The 14,195-nt window shown below is 36.8% G+C and overlaps 1 protein-coding gene across 1 annotated transcript in view; it reads left to right on the forward strand.

Annotated features, from left to right (window-relative positions):
- Positions 1 to 1,686: 1,686 nt before the first annotated feature.
- Positions 1,687 to 14,195, forward strand: part of LOC104616112 (attractin-like protein 1) — a gene marked incomplete at both ends in the record, with an annotated part of 61,893 nt that continues 49,384 nt past the window's right edge. Inside the window, 3 exons of the mRNA XM_010291611.1 lie at positions 1,687 to 1,805; positions 10,222 to 10,354; positions 11,664 to 11,845. Of these exons, the coding sequence (XP_010289913.1) occupies positions 1,687 to 1,805; positions 10,222 to 10,354; positions 11,664 to 11,845 (434 nt within the window). The remainder of the gene's footprint in view (positions 1,806 to 10,221; positions 10,355 to 11,663; positions 11,846 to 14,195) is intronic.

The following is a 14,195-nucleotide window of genomic DNA, read 5'->3' on the forward strand; positions in this document are numbered from 1 at the left end:
TTTTTTTTTCATTTTAAATACAAAGGAGTAGGTGCCAAAGAGCACAAATTTAAGGTGCCAATGGGTACAAAACATAAGAGGATTCAAAGAGAAGAATTTACTTAATTGGGGAACTAAAGCATAAAATGACTTTAGATTGGATTTGGCTCAGTGTGTTTGAAGCATTTATAAAAAGGTGAGCTTTAAAATATTGTAACTGAGTTAATTTTCCTCTTTCTCCACCTTCTCCTGTTTTGGGATATATGTGTGTTATATACATATATATATATATAAAAAATAAACATATACATATATATACATATGCATATATATGTACATGTTATATACATATATAAAAGCCTTCGTATTTTTCTGATTCCAAGAAAACAGCAGTCAGAGCACAGATGGGTGCTGCGGGTTGTATCTGGCATTACAGGCGTACGGCACACTCATGTCTGTATGTGCCGGTGGGAGAGAGGGAAGGCATGGCTGCTTCACGCAGATTACCTATCGAACAGGAGCATTGGTATAGAACGTGGCACAGTCACACCTAGGAACAAACTTGATGCAAACAAGCCCTTTGCTATAGTATGTCAAAATGGGTTCAAGTTTGTCATGTGAATTTCTATGCGACATGGTGATAGCTATGTTGTTCAAAACGGCAATTTGGCGCGATGAATACCCGTTGCACCCTATTCCTGAGTGTTTTGGCTTGTTGCAAATAAATTGCTTGTGAAAGTGTTATTCTTATACTTCACATGAACAGAATATCCATCCCTGCTACATTCACCTACTTGTTTTTCTGTGCATCTTTCCTTTCAGCACAGTATAAAATTGCTAACCAAACTTTGGCTGTGTGCTACATCTACTGCCAGTCTACTTCTAATGTTTGTTTAAAAATTATTAGCTCTGCTATTAATCAGTGCTTCAAGACAGTTATTTTGCTGTTGGCTTTTCTTTCTTTCTGAACTGCATATAAAGTTGCAAACTCAGAAAAAAAAGGTGCATTATATAACAAAAAAGTTTATCCAGGTAAAGCTTTCTGAAGATCTGCTTTTGTACAGTTTTATGACATATAGAGATCTAGAGTCTAGGAAGTTTCAGCTCTTTATATAAAGAAAAATCTTGAGACACTACATTCAAAAGTAATACAGATGAAAGTGGATCTTACACAAAGCTGATCATACCAATAGGTGTTTAAAAAAGCAAACAAAAGAAAGCACAGGCAGGCTGAAGGAAAATACAAAAGTTAAAGCAGTTTCTAAAGCACAGCTGCTGCAGTGGGAATAAACTACAACTAAACTTGCAAGAGATCAGGTGTGTAGAAATCCTTTCCGAAGAAGGTGTGCGGGCAGCGCAGCTTCATTGCTGTCAAATCCTTCCTGTTGCAGGTGGCAATATTCTGCCAAAAGTCAGTTTTTCATATATTCTTTTATATCACTTGGCACAATTGTTATCTGGTTGAGAGTATCATCTGAGAAACTGCTGATAGTCAATACTAAAGGATAAGCAGAAATTTTAGTGGGCTTTCAAAAGGCTAATCCTAGGATAGCAAGGCTTCTCTGGCAAGAGACTTAAACTTGCACCATCCTGAGACTAAAGAAGCCAAACAGCACAGGAGTTAAACACAGTAATTGGTGTAGGAGGTGGTAGGAATTCTCCTATTCTCTGTGCAGGGTTTCTTTTTGACTTTCATGTGTATTACAGCTGTTGCAGATGACAGATGTTACCGATACGCAGACTGTGCGAGCTGTACTGCCAACACAAATGGGTGCCAGTGGTGTGATGACAAGAAGTGCATTTCAGCGAACAGTAACTGTAGCATGGTGAGTCTTTGCAAATCTGTGATGTTATTAATACTGGTTTTGTAGTTAAACCAGAGGCCTCTTGCAGCAAATGAAACGGGTGTAGTAGATGAATAATAGCTTGTTTTGAACACAAACGTGTTTGCCTGGCTTTTGCAGTAAAAATTTTGCAGAGAGCAGATTTGGACTGCAGCAAAGATATCTGTTCCAGGGAAAAAAATTAATATATTCTTTAGGATTGTGTTAGGCCACTGTATATCTCTCTGGACAAATACTATTACCTCCCAATTAATGACATTTGGAATGTCCCAGAGTCATTATCAACTTGGATTTTGTGCATATGCCGTTGTACAGTACGCAGGCAGAAACTGCGGAATCTCACGAAGGGTGGCTGTTGGGGTTTTTTTCCCTTTCAAACAGGACCACATCAGTCCCTTTAGTCTTGGTATTCTGATCATTGATTGTCATAGAAATGTTGTTCTTTAAGCCATGGAGTTACTTGTCATCTTGTTAAAGGAATATGAGCCTCTGTCACCATGAGATTAACTGGCTTGTGATGATTTGTTAAGATTGTTCTTGATCTACGTATACACAAGCGATAAGAACATACAGATTCACAGAAGTTTATATTTTTCTTTTTTTAATATTACTTAATGCCATATTTTATACTTTACATTGTTGACCAACAGCTGCTGCATCTTTTGCTTGTTCATTTGATTTTTGATGAGTTTATATGGTATTTTAACTTAATAAATTTTGCCTCCTTACGTTTTTCAGCTAGCTGCAGACACCTGACTGTACTTGAGTTCAAAATCCTGTCTTTAAACACTTCCTTTAGTAAAAGTAGTTTGCTCTCTGATTTGAACTTGATGCAAATCAATCTTGTTTTCCAGACAGAGAAATTAAGGTGTGAGTTGGATTGACTCTGATTCTAATCTTGCCCATTCACAGTGAGCGCAGCCAGCTCTAATCACTGGTGTTCATAGCTAGTCACTAGCAGACGGAGATTCATCAGCAGCCATGTTTTAAGTCTTTCACAGTGATTTCACATTCCAGGCTCTAATGGTTAGTTTCCTTTGTGATCTTCAAGGGCTCTTCCTTTCCTAACACATTATACTACGTTAGGTGGCAATTTTCTAACTGTCGTTTTCAACTGTTAAGCAAGGAACAGTTGCTAAGGAGCAGACCATCTTCATCCCTAGTAAATGTGGAGCACTGGGTATTTTAGCACAAGCTTCTCAGTTCAGTATCCTTCTTTGACAACCTTTCATGACCAAGATTGTCAGCATAATTAGCAACTGATGCACCAGTCTTCTCTATATCATTTCCTGTCTTTTATTCAGGGTTTGAAATGGATAGCAAAGCTGTTAGTGGAGTTACTAAAGAATGGGATAGCGAAAATCCATCGAAATGATTTCTGGAAAGAGTTGCTATCGTAAGTTGAAGGTGGCTATTGCAAAATTAGTGTATTGGGTGGAGAAGACAGAGAATTTTGCAGCTATCAACATAAACCCACCAAAACAGCATCAACAGAATGGCACCATGTGGAGATGCTAAATAGATCGGGCTGATTATCCATTTTCATAGACTCCTACTTTTGGACTAGGCCCACAAAATGAAAATTTTGTGACAGTACTGTGGTGGTAATATGGGATAACAAGTTGTAGACCTAGAAACATAATAAGGAGGAAGCCCCATTTTTGCAGATGTACAAAGACCTTGATTTATTACTTAGATCGTAGAACATCTGGATGAGACAGACACTAATGTTTTAGAGTCTGTTGCTTTTGCTTCATGAAAACTGGTCAGCATACTAAAGATATGTTGGCAATCGGTTTGTCATTGGCCTTGTGGTCATGGATATTTACAAAGCAGTGACTGTTCTGCTGATTGGAAGGGCTGTAAAATATGGAAATTTTCTTGAAATAACTTTGTTTGGACAGATGGACTTAATAAGTAGTACTAATGCATTGACGATACACACATGCCTGCCTATGCCCACCACCTGATGTGGGTCAGCACGTTAACAGGACACTGTATTCCACTGCTATGCAGAATCATAGAATAGTTTGGGTTGGAAGGGACCTTTGAAGGTCACTGCAGGGAGGTTGGACTAGATGAGCAGGGACATCTTCAACTTGATCAGGTAGCTCAGAGCCCCATTCAACCTGACCTTGAATGTTTCCACGGATGGGGCATCTGCATCATCAAGGTATATATCAGTACACTCATATCTGACATAATTGCAAGCAGTGGCTTGCAATGCCAGGTAATTCTGGAGGTGTGGCTCATTTCAGCACTAGCAAGCTATTTTGTTTTTCTCCCATAAAAACTCACATAAGTGGGATATTCCTGCATGCAATGGTTTTAGTTGACCCCATCATATCTGATGCAAATATTGAGGGGTGAATACTTACCCTGTCTTGCCCAACTGGGAAACAGTTTACTTAAAATATGTGGTGTGGTTCAAGATGGTACTGAAATTTGGCTCATGAGTAGGTTGAATAGCATGCTAGCAGTAGTGCCGTGCTGTCTGTTTTCTACCATTAAATACGTCTCTTAGAGATTTTTTTTCTGTTTATAATAAGGGTTTTGAAGGTTGCCTTGAGATTGCTGTCTGTTTTCTACCATTAAATATGTCTCTTAGAGATTTTTTTTCTGTTATAATAAGGGTTTTGAAGGTTGCCTTGAGAAATTGCACCACTGAAATTCCCCACACTGCTTATAGTGGTATTACATAATACGCTCAAATGATTCCATAATAAAATGTAGTGCTTCTAAAATAAAAAAAAGTTATTTAACTTATCTTTGTTGAGATTTGATAGATGCTAAAAACGATAAGATCACCTACTCTACCTTTTTTTCAAAAATGTGCAAATACAGGTACTGGTTTGCCTTAGGGGCAAAAGCAACTCTAATACTGTCATTAATACTGTCTTATGCCAAGTACACACTTCATGAAATACGACATACTAATATCTGTATAACTTCCTCTTTCAAGCTCTTCTATGGAGCCTCTTGCATCTAGTCCAGGGCTGTTTTCAGCTTTGAAACAGAATATTATAGAAGACTTTGTCACAAAGTAGAAAGCGACATCATTGATGTACTCCTCCTTTTTCTTCCATTCATTGGATGTCTGCATTAAAGATGGAAATTTAAACGGGAATATTTTGGTTGACTTGTAAAACCTAATGGTGTTGCATATGTGTCCCTCTAAGCACTACATATCACTCTTCCCTCTTCTAAAATTGGGGAAGCAGTTTCCTGTCATGCTCATATGTGCCTTTTTTCCTTAGCTTCTCTGTCTCACATCTTTCTTCCTTTTGCTTTTTCAAAAAAAATTCTGTGTCCTGCTTGTGGTATATTTCTGATTTTGTGGAGTAGATTGTATTGACTTTTGCTAGCAGTTCACCGCCCTTAAGTCTGTTACATTGATCTTGCACTTGGACGCTTTCATTTGTACTCTGTAATGTCCTCAGCATCTTCCTGGTCCTCACTGATTCTGATGCATTTTGCTTTTTTCTTGATAGAGGATAACCACCAGATCTGGATCTGCTTAATACGTTGATGAAACTGTATTCACCTTGTATATCTGCACATAAGAATCTTTATCACTCATCCTGTGAGAATGATACCCCCTTGCTAATTGTGTTGTTCATAAAATTGACTACCAGTGTTTTGTAATGGAAACATTCTCAGGAAAAGCTGTTAATTTTACCTTATAGTTTTTACCAAAAGTGAAAAAAGACTTTGAGGTAGAGATGAATTGTTTTTTAAATTGCTGCACCTTTACAAGATATCATTTTTCTTGAGAAAGTAGCATGGAAGAGTAAGCAAAGAATTGGTCTGCTCCTCTGGGAAGCGCCATGCCATGAAAGAAAAAATCTTTTTGTATCTTGTGGTAAATAAAAAGGTCAATGACTGAATAGGGCCCATCAGTTGCAACAAGACGCAAAGCTTTCTTTACTGAGAAAGGCCAGAGAGCCTGAATGTTAGAGTAAAAAAATTTACTTTATCAATTGTTTTTTGCTCTTTCAGAAATGGAGAAAAATATGGGTTGATAAAGTAGCAGAGAGCCTTCATATATTAAGAGAGTAAACATTTTTAAGGATAGCAACATAACAAGTCCAGATTATGGCCATAAAGCTCTTTTATTTTTGCAGGCACATACAGGTGCTTTCAAAAAGTGTGATTGCGTTGAAGCCCTGAAAGTACTGGAATGAATCCTGCTTGCCAGCCTTCTTAAAGCAATGTGTTTGAGAAAAAGGAGGGTGAGCCGAGTTTGGACATGTACCATACCACTTACATTTGTGATTCGCTCAAGTGCTGATAGACTTGGGTTGATGACCTTGCTAGGTTGGGTTGATGGTTGGACTTGATGATCTTAAAGGTCTTTTCCAACCTTAATGATTCTGTGATTCTGTGACTTATAGGCTGAAAAATGTGTATTTATGTGCACATGTAGGTAGTTACTGGAAAATATGTTGGCTGCTTTTGGATAGTTATAATGTTTATTTATTAATGTATATTTTATTATTTGTATGTTGGCTGCTTTCTGATATTTATAATGTGAATGATTTTGAAGGTTTTCCCTTTGTCTTTTTTAGTTGTGATTTTTTTTTTTTTATATCCTCAAAATAACTCTTCCTATTTCCTGGCTCCACACCAAAGAGCAGTCCTAAAAGGCAAGCTTCAGGAAATACCAAGAAATAGTTTCATTCTCCCCTTCTGTTGTCTTACTCCTCTGCAGTAAAAATAGAAGCAGTCACTGCAGATAGAGTAGCTGTTATGCTCCACCAGTTATCTACAATGTTGGCCTATAATCCTTTAGTTTATAGAAATTTTAACTGCCCACACTGAAAGTTTGCAAATAACTTAACTTATTCCCAAGGAAAGGATTTTGAAGGCTTGAAATGCACTTTATCTGAAAGATGTTGATTGAGAGTAAATGTTTTCTTTTGAAAACTTTACAAGACCTTGGAAAAAAAAAATTGACATCCCCCCCACTACCACTTTTCTCATAAAATTTCAGCTCTTATTCTGACTCTTGACATAGTTAAGCTTGTTAAAATACCCACACTTTTACTGTAACAAACAGCAGACATATGGGAGGGCAGAATAAATTGAAACTACTTAACTGGGATCAAGAACACCAGCAACAGCACATGAATGCGATACTTTTTTGGTCAGAATATGGTCTGTGATGGGGACATGTGATTTACTTGTTTTGGACAGACTGTCATGGGAAGAGGCACAGCTGAGGTACTTATGCATCCAGTCTGTATTGCATTTTTGAAAGCCTTATTGCATGCCAAATCTACAAGGGAGATGTGTTCCTACAAGGGCTACAAGAGGTATATGTTCTGTCTGTAACTTTGACCAGCCACACCCTTACATCCAGTAGTAGTCTATGAATTTCTTGTGTCGGTCTCCATACATGCAATGAGGTAAAGCACCCATTGATGTAAGTAACCTAAATACAGCCCAAACTGGTGTGTGATTTAAAGGTATTTTATATCTGTGTGGCAACCCATGAAGAGTACGATAAAGAGAATCTTGTTGAGGGATACAGGATACTAGGGGATGCTTCAAGAGAGGTATAATCCTACGATGTTAAACATTTTTACACAGTGTCTTAAAGACAAGAATCGTCTTTTTGTAACGGTTGCACATCTTACAGAAAGCTAACGTTGTCTTTCATGGTAAGTGTCCTTGGATGCTACACTAGTACCAATAATAATAATCATTGCAATCTACCTACATTTGAGGAATTCAAAGAGTAGTCAAGGGGAAATGTATCAAGCAGTAGAAAGAATTATGAATAGTATTAACTTTACCTTGGATGAAAAAAGAAAATTTAAGACCAAGGACCACCCAACAGAAGGATTTGGGAGTAGCTTCAGAGAAATAGTAGCATATCTATTAGATTAATAATTTACAGTTAGACGAGGCAAACTAGACAAGATAATACTGTTAACCTGAAAAATCCAGGAAGAGGAGAGGGAGGTATATTATTTAATAGCAATTTCCGAAGTTCTAAGATAAACTACTGTAATAGTTTTGTTCTACAGTGGATAGGCAGAAAATCACTGCAGTTCATAAGTTTGTCTATATACCACCATATCAAGATCAGTACTGAAAAAATCTAAGTAAATCAGACATAAGTGGGAAACTTTATATATAACATAATTTACTTATACTGGTGTGTAAACATTATAGATATCCTACAGCAATATAGAACTTCAGTAACAGATGGGCTGTCATATTTCTGAATTTCATTGGGTTTGGTACCTTAAGTTATAACCGTAATAATGTGTTAATATGAATTACCTATTGGATTCACATCTACATTGAACTAATGAGATTTTCAGGCAAGCAAAGTTTAAATTGGATTTAAGGGAAATAAGTGCTGGGAATAAGGGAATACAACAGAGAACATTATTACAGAATAGTCACTAGTACTTTGAATTTTATTTTAAACATTAAATAACCAACACACAACAAGCTTCATGATTAGAAAGTAATAGAACAAGTATCTTGGTTTAGTTGAAAAACTCTAATCTGTATGTAGTATCACTAAACAGTATATAATTTTTAAAAAAATTGAATGCTTAAGGATTTTGACTATGTCATCATGAAGTGTTAAAAGTGAGTATTGAGGTATTGTAAATGAGCAGATGGTGGTTACTTGTGCTCTAAAATTCACTTTAAAGCACCTTTTAGTCAGTATTGTGAATATGCATCATGACTGAGTGAAACTAAATGTGGGCTTGTACCAAAGGCTTTTTGTGCTTTACTGTTTGTATGCATTTATTGGCCTAGACAGACATTCTGTTACTTTATGGCATTGCCTTTGGCTCTGTTTCATATTGTGGTGTAGATTCCTTCTCCTAGAACTGTTTATCTGGTTCTTTTTGCTGCAGAGTAGCCTTTCTTATAGACCAGAAAAATAGCGAGTACCTTTTATAATAAGCTCACTGATGGGCATCTGATCCAATAAAGGCAACATCGAGTCCCTAAACAGCAGTGTTCTTCAGCAAGAATGAAGTTGGTCCTGTGTGAGATTGAAAATTCATTTTAAGATTGCATCATTTCAGAACTTAAAAGGAGGTGGGTTGTCTTCCCTCCTGACTGTGGAGGTTGATGCCCTACCAACATCATCTTTCCAGTAGCAACAACTGTGTAACTTATTGTCATATTGCCCCTTTAGATGTGCTTTATCGTACTCCAGGAGACTATCAGAAAGGAAAGCAATCAGAAGTGTAATGTAAGCCATACATATGGCTCACATTTTTGCTACTATGCATGAATGAATCTTTTGTTGTTAGGGAAAAAAAACAGAGGTTGTTAGGGTTGAACAAGATGACCTCCAGAGGTCCCTTCCAACCTCAACCATTCTGTGGTTCTATGAGTATAAAGCCGTCTTGAATTAGGACTTATTCTTAATTAAGTTGAAATTAAGTTAGTAGAGACAGCCTTATGGATGCTATAAAGCCGTCTTGAGTTAGGACTTATTCTTAATTAAGTTGATATTAAGTTAGTAGAGACAGCCTTATGGATGCGCTGATGAATTGGCCGAGGATTTTGGGCAGTTTATTAAAAAAGATATCAATATTATGTCTTAATTAAAAATACCATGCAGGTGGGAGAAAAGACGGTTCATATTTAAAATGACTACCTTGGAAAGGAAGACCTCTGTTTTCAGGAAAAAAACCCAAAATAAACCCAACAAAAAACCCAAGTAAAAATTCCTTCGGTGTTTACTTCTTTTCTTGTATACTAAGGTACCAAAGGAATAATGTTATTTCTGGTTTTATGTCACTGTTTGACAGAATGATTTCCTGTAGATCCTGTAAATTTTATACTAGCTCTGTTGCATACATGTTTGCAGTTAAATCTGGAAAATGACATGACTGAAATTTCTGATAAATCCTTCTTGTGTTTTATGACTACTGGTCTATAACTCCTATTTTTATTTCATTTCATCCAGGTAAAACAAAATGGAGCATGTTTTTTCACCGTTAGTCAATGATGTATAACTATTTTCAACTATTTTTTATTTTCTGTTTGGTTGTTTTGCTTTCTTTAACCTGTAGTGTATGAAATAATTTAGTGAGACCATATCCCTGAACTATCTAATAATTATTTAATTTAGTTATTTAAGCTCTTCCTTGGCTCTGGGAGGGAAGTGGCATCTTCACATTACTGTTAGACCCACTCAAAGGTAGTTGTGTAGGACACGTGGGGTGGTTTGTGCTCCAGAGATGCATTCATACTCTCCACAACTGATAAGGGAATTTAGACAAAGAGCCAGCTTTTAGGTGGCTGTGATTTTTCTGGGAGGGATCCACCTTCTGTGTATTTCAATTTTGACTTCTCATTGATTGCTAGTTTACCATGTGTTTGAGATGCTGTTTTGTCTGTTTTGTTTTTATAGTCAGTTAAAAACTACACCAAATGTCATGTGAGGAATGAACAGATCTGCAATAAACTTACCAGCTGCAAAAGCTGCTCGCTACACCTGAACTGCCAGTGGGACCAGCGGCAGCAGGAGTGCCAGGCGCTCCCTGGTAAGGGCTGTAGGGCGGCGATGCTGCTTTTTATAGTTGTTTTCAAAACTGAGTAAATCTCCTCCATTACTGTCAAAGAATATTTGTTCCATGAGTAGACCTGGATTTGTTTTACCCGTGCTGACTCTCCCCACCTGGCCGTGCCTGTGCAGGTGAACGCAGATGTAATTACATCACTGATTGATACATCAGTGCTACCTTTAATCTGGTTAGGAGAGGTGATAATATTAGCGAAGGGATAATGGGATGTACCTCTGCACAAGCCGGTGACGAGGTCTAGCCTGCGGAGATCACTGAGTGCAGAGCTGAATTGCCATACTGAGTCCTTTACTGTTATATATTCACTGACACTTAATTTTGCTAGCTGGGGTTTTATCTTATAAATTGTACTTCAATTATACTTCAATTTTCCTGTGCAGATAGGGCATAAGATCTAGTTTCTTGATTGTCTAATGTTGGTAATACTGTGCAAGCAGTGAATATTAAAATGCTGATATAAAATATTCTCAGAAGGTGACTGTTAACATTCTGAAATAATATTTACTCTGTAATTCGTATTCATAACTACACATATGCAGTTAGATATCAGGACCTTCTCCATTTGATCTTTATGTCCAGATGAAGTTAATGAACACAGGTTTTTTCACAGAGATTGTTCATTAAATAACTTAAATTTATTCTGTGCAGTTTAAAACTGCATTTGTGTAATCTCTGTAAAGATTAACTATAGCAGTTGCTCTGAATTACTTACTCATCTTTTAATAGCTATCTGAATTGAGTAATGATGAAATACGTTGAAAAGAAAATATTTTCTAAGATGTTATTGGAATTTCCTATCATTCCGATTGCATTTATATTTAGGCAAATCTGAATGCAAAGCTAGGATGGTAAAGCAAAGATAGGGTAAAGTTGTGATCTTAATTCTAGGACAGTTGTTTTCGATTTTTGAAATTTACATAATACTTAGGTCGAGTGATTCTTTAAAGCGCTATTTATTATGTACATAATCTAATGTTTTAAATTTAGTTGTGCTCAAATCTGAATACAGAAAATAGTGTCATAACGATATTTTTATGCTGAAACTTAGCATACACCTTATAAATATTTTATAAGTTGTTTAAAAGTTTCCTTTCATAAAAATACACTTTAATATGATACTACTTGGTGTTTTACAATTTACGTGATGTAAAAAGGGACATGAGTGTGGGATGTATTTTGAATTATGATCTCAGGAAGATAAAATTCAGACTCCCTTAGGTTTTGTAAACTTTTTTTAAAATCAGCTTTAATCATATGCTTTTTACATCAGCTCATCTGTGTGGGGAAGGATGGAGTCATATTGGAGATGCCTGCCTCCGCATAAATTCTAGTCGCGAAAGCTATGACAATGCCAAACTGTATTGCTACAATTTGAGTGGGAATCTTGCCTCATTAACAACCTCAAAAGAAGTGGAATTTGTTCTGGATGAAATACAGAAGTATACACTTCAGGTAACTTGAGTAACTCTAATTGATGCTTATGTGAACTAAATTTGCTTTGAGAAAACTATTTTAGGGATTCGTCCAAAGAGAGGAAAGCTTATACCTTCAGAGAAATGTAGCATGGTGCTAAAGACGGATGGAAGTGGTACACAGGATATTAAGGAGATCTCATCTTTAAAGCTAATGACACGGCAGTTCCCAGGTGTTTCTCTTTACCAGATTTAACTGTTACGGGTTAATGTTTACTTTCAAGATGTGACTCAAGAGAATGGCTGGAACACTGATCTGGGAAATCCCAGCCCTTTTCAATACACTGTGGTAGCAGGAATCAAAACAAGACAAAATAATTTTCACTGTGACAGAGAAAAAAGTCCTGACTTTCACATCAGTATCGTAAAACTGCTCGCAGGATTGTTTTTGGGTGGTGAATAGCTCAGTGGCGAGCTGTTGATGAGAAGGAGGTTCTAAAGACGTATACTTGGCTTCTCCAGAAAAGCCTAGCTCCCAATATAACTGGTATGTGGGACCAAAGGGTCACAGAGAAGCTGTACTAGAATGTGAAGCGTGTAGAAATTCTCTGCACAGCAGCACCAGAATGAACCAGGAGCTAATTAGCTTTCTGTGATAATGGTGGGGGAGGGAGAGGGCTTAGAACTTTTACATGCCTCTGGCACATACAGGGAGCTGCCGTCAGAATATTTCTTAGGAAAGTGATCCATATTAACTTGTTAACTGTGGGACAAGAGAAGGGAAGCTGAAGATTAATTACCTGTCCGTGGGTGGTCAGGTTTGTTTGGTTTTTTTTGTGCAGTTAAATATTTAAATGCTTATTGCTGTGTTTAAACTGTTGGAAAGCCTACCCCCATCATTGGTACGCTTATATGAAACACAGGGATGCTCAAAAGATGTCAAACCCCACAGTGTACACTCAGACAGCGATGTCTTAGCGGAATAAGAGTCTATTACAAGCAAATCAGTTCATCGTAGCCAAGAACATTTTTAAAAGCGTGTATTTTGGTTTATAGAACATGCAGCATTTCTTTGTATAAACCCTCTAATTTGCAGTTACAGGAAAATGAGAGATAATTACAAATAATAATTGAAGCTTATATCAAGCTAGTATGGGATTTGCAAAGTTGTGTTGCGGATGAATTGACATGTATACAAAGGAAACAGCAGTTAAGGATTGCCTTTGTGTTACACTAAATCTGAATGCAAGAGTTTAGGGACATATACCAAAATATTCTATATTATTCTTTTTAGTGTTCCATTTGAAGAAGAAGATGCAAACATAGGTTATGTACTTAAGGTTTTTGGGTTTTTTCCCAGTAAACGAAGGACCTGGACAGAGCAACATTTTTTACTGGAAAGACAAGTATTTTCTATTACTTGCTAATGAAGGAGAGAGAGAAGTAATTTTTCTATGTCAGAAGATCTCCCCTGATATTGTACTTACTGCAGCCTTGAAACACATTTTGTCTGTCCAGTCTTTGATATGAGATAACTTTGAAAATGTAATTGAAACCAAAATAACAAAAGTACAGACGGCAATGATTTCTCTCATTCTTTATTTTGTGACCTGCACAGACACACCTTCTCTCCCCATTTCCTATTAAAATACTGCACAGGAGGCCTTCAACAGCATGTGACGGAGTATTGATATGACTGATATTACCTGACTGGCTTGAGGGGTAGAGGAGAAATAGCTTTTTTTAGTGTTTGGAAGCTAAATTTTTCTTACATTTCAGAGCTTAGAACTTCTACAAGGTGAGCATCCTGCTGAGCATATCTTTATTTAAATGAAATATGTCCTGAGCCAATGTGGTGATATAAATTTGAGATCCTTCACATACTGTTTGTGCAATTGTAGACAAATGTATGCACTTTAAAAGTATATCTTGGGTTAAATGATCATTTAGTTACCGGAATCTCTAATGAAATGCTACCATGAATTATGCTGGTTTTCAGTGGCATTCAGGACAAAAAAAATGTTTTTTTTGTTCCTATCTGTCTGTCTAGTTACATTTATTTAGTGGGAGACAGCCTAAATGTGTTATCAGGTGTGACAGAGGCGCTCTGAACCTGTGCTTGATTTTCTTTTGTCTGCCTTTTCCTCTGAAACTGCAATCATAATGATTTAAAGGGTGAGATTTCATTATAGATGGCTTGTTTTTCTAACAGGTGGTGGTGTGGAGTTCACAAATGTAGTCAGAGCAACTGTAAGGTGAACACTATGCCCTTAATCTGTATTATCTATGGTGGAGTTTGAATTGTGTGGTTAATATCAAAGGTTTTAAAATCTTTGTCGATGTGAAACAAAAGCTTTCCAGATGAGTAAATGTGTCAGAGCGACATTTGG

This window comes from Phaethon lepturus, unplaced genomic scaffold (assembly GCF_000687285.1).
Source record: "Phaethon lepturus isolate BGI_N335 unplaced genomic scaffold, ASM68728v1 scaffold497, whole genome shotgun sequence".
NCBI classification, from domain to species: domain Eukaryota; kingdom Metazoa; phylum Chordata; class Aves; order Phaethontiformes; family Phaethontidae; genus Phaethon; species Phaethon lepturus.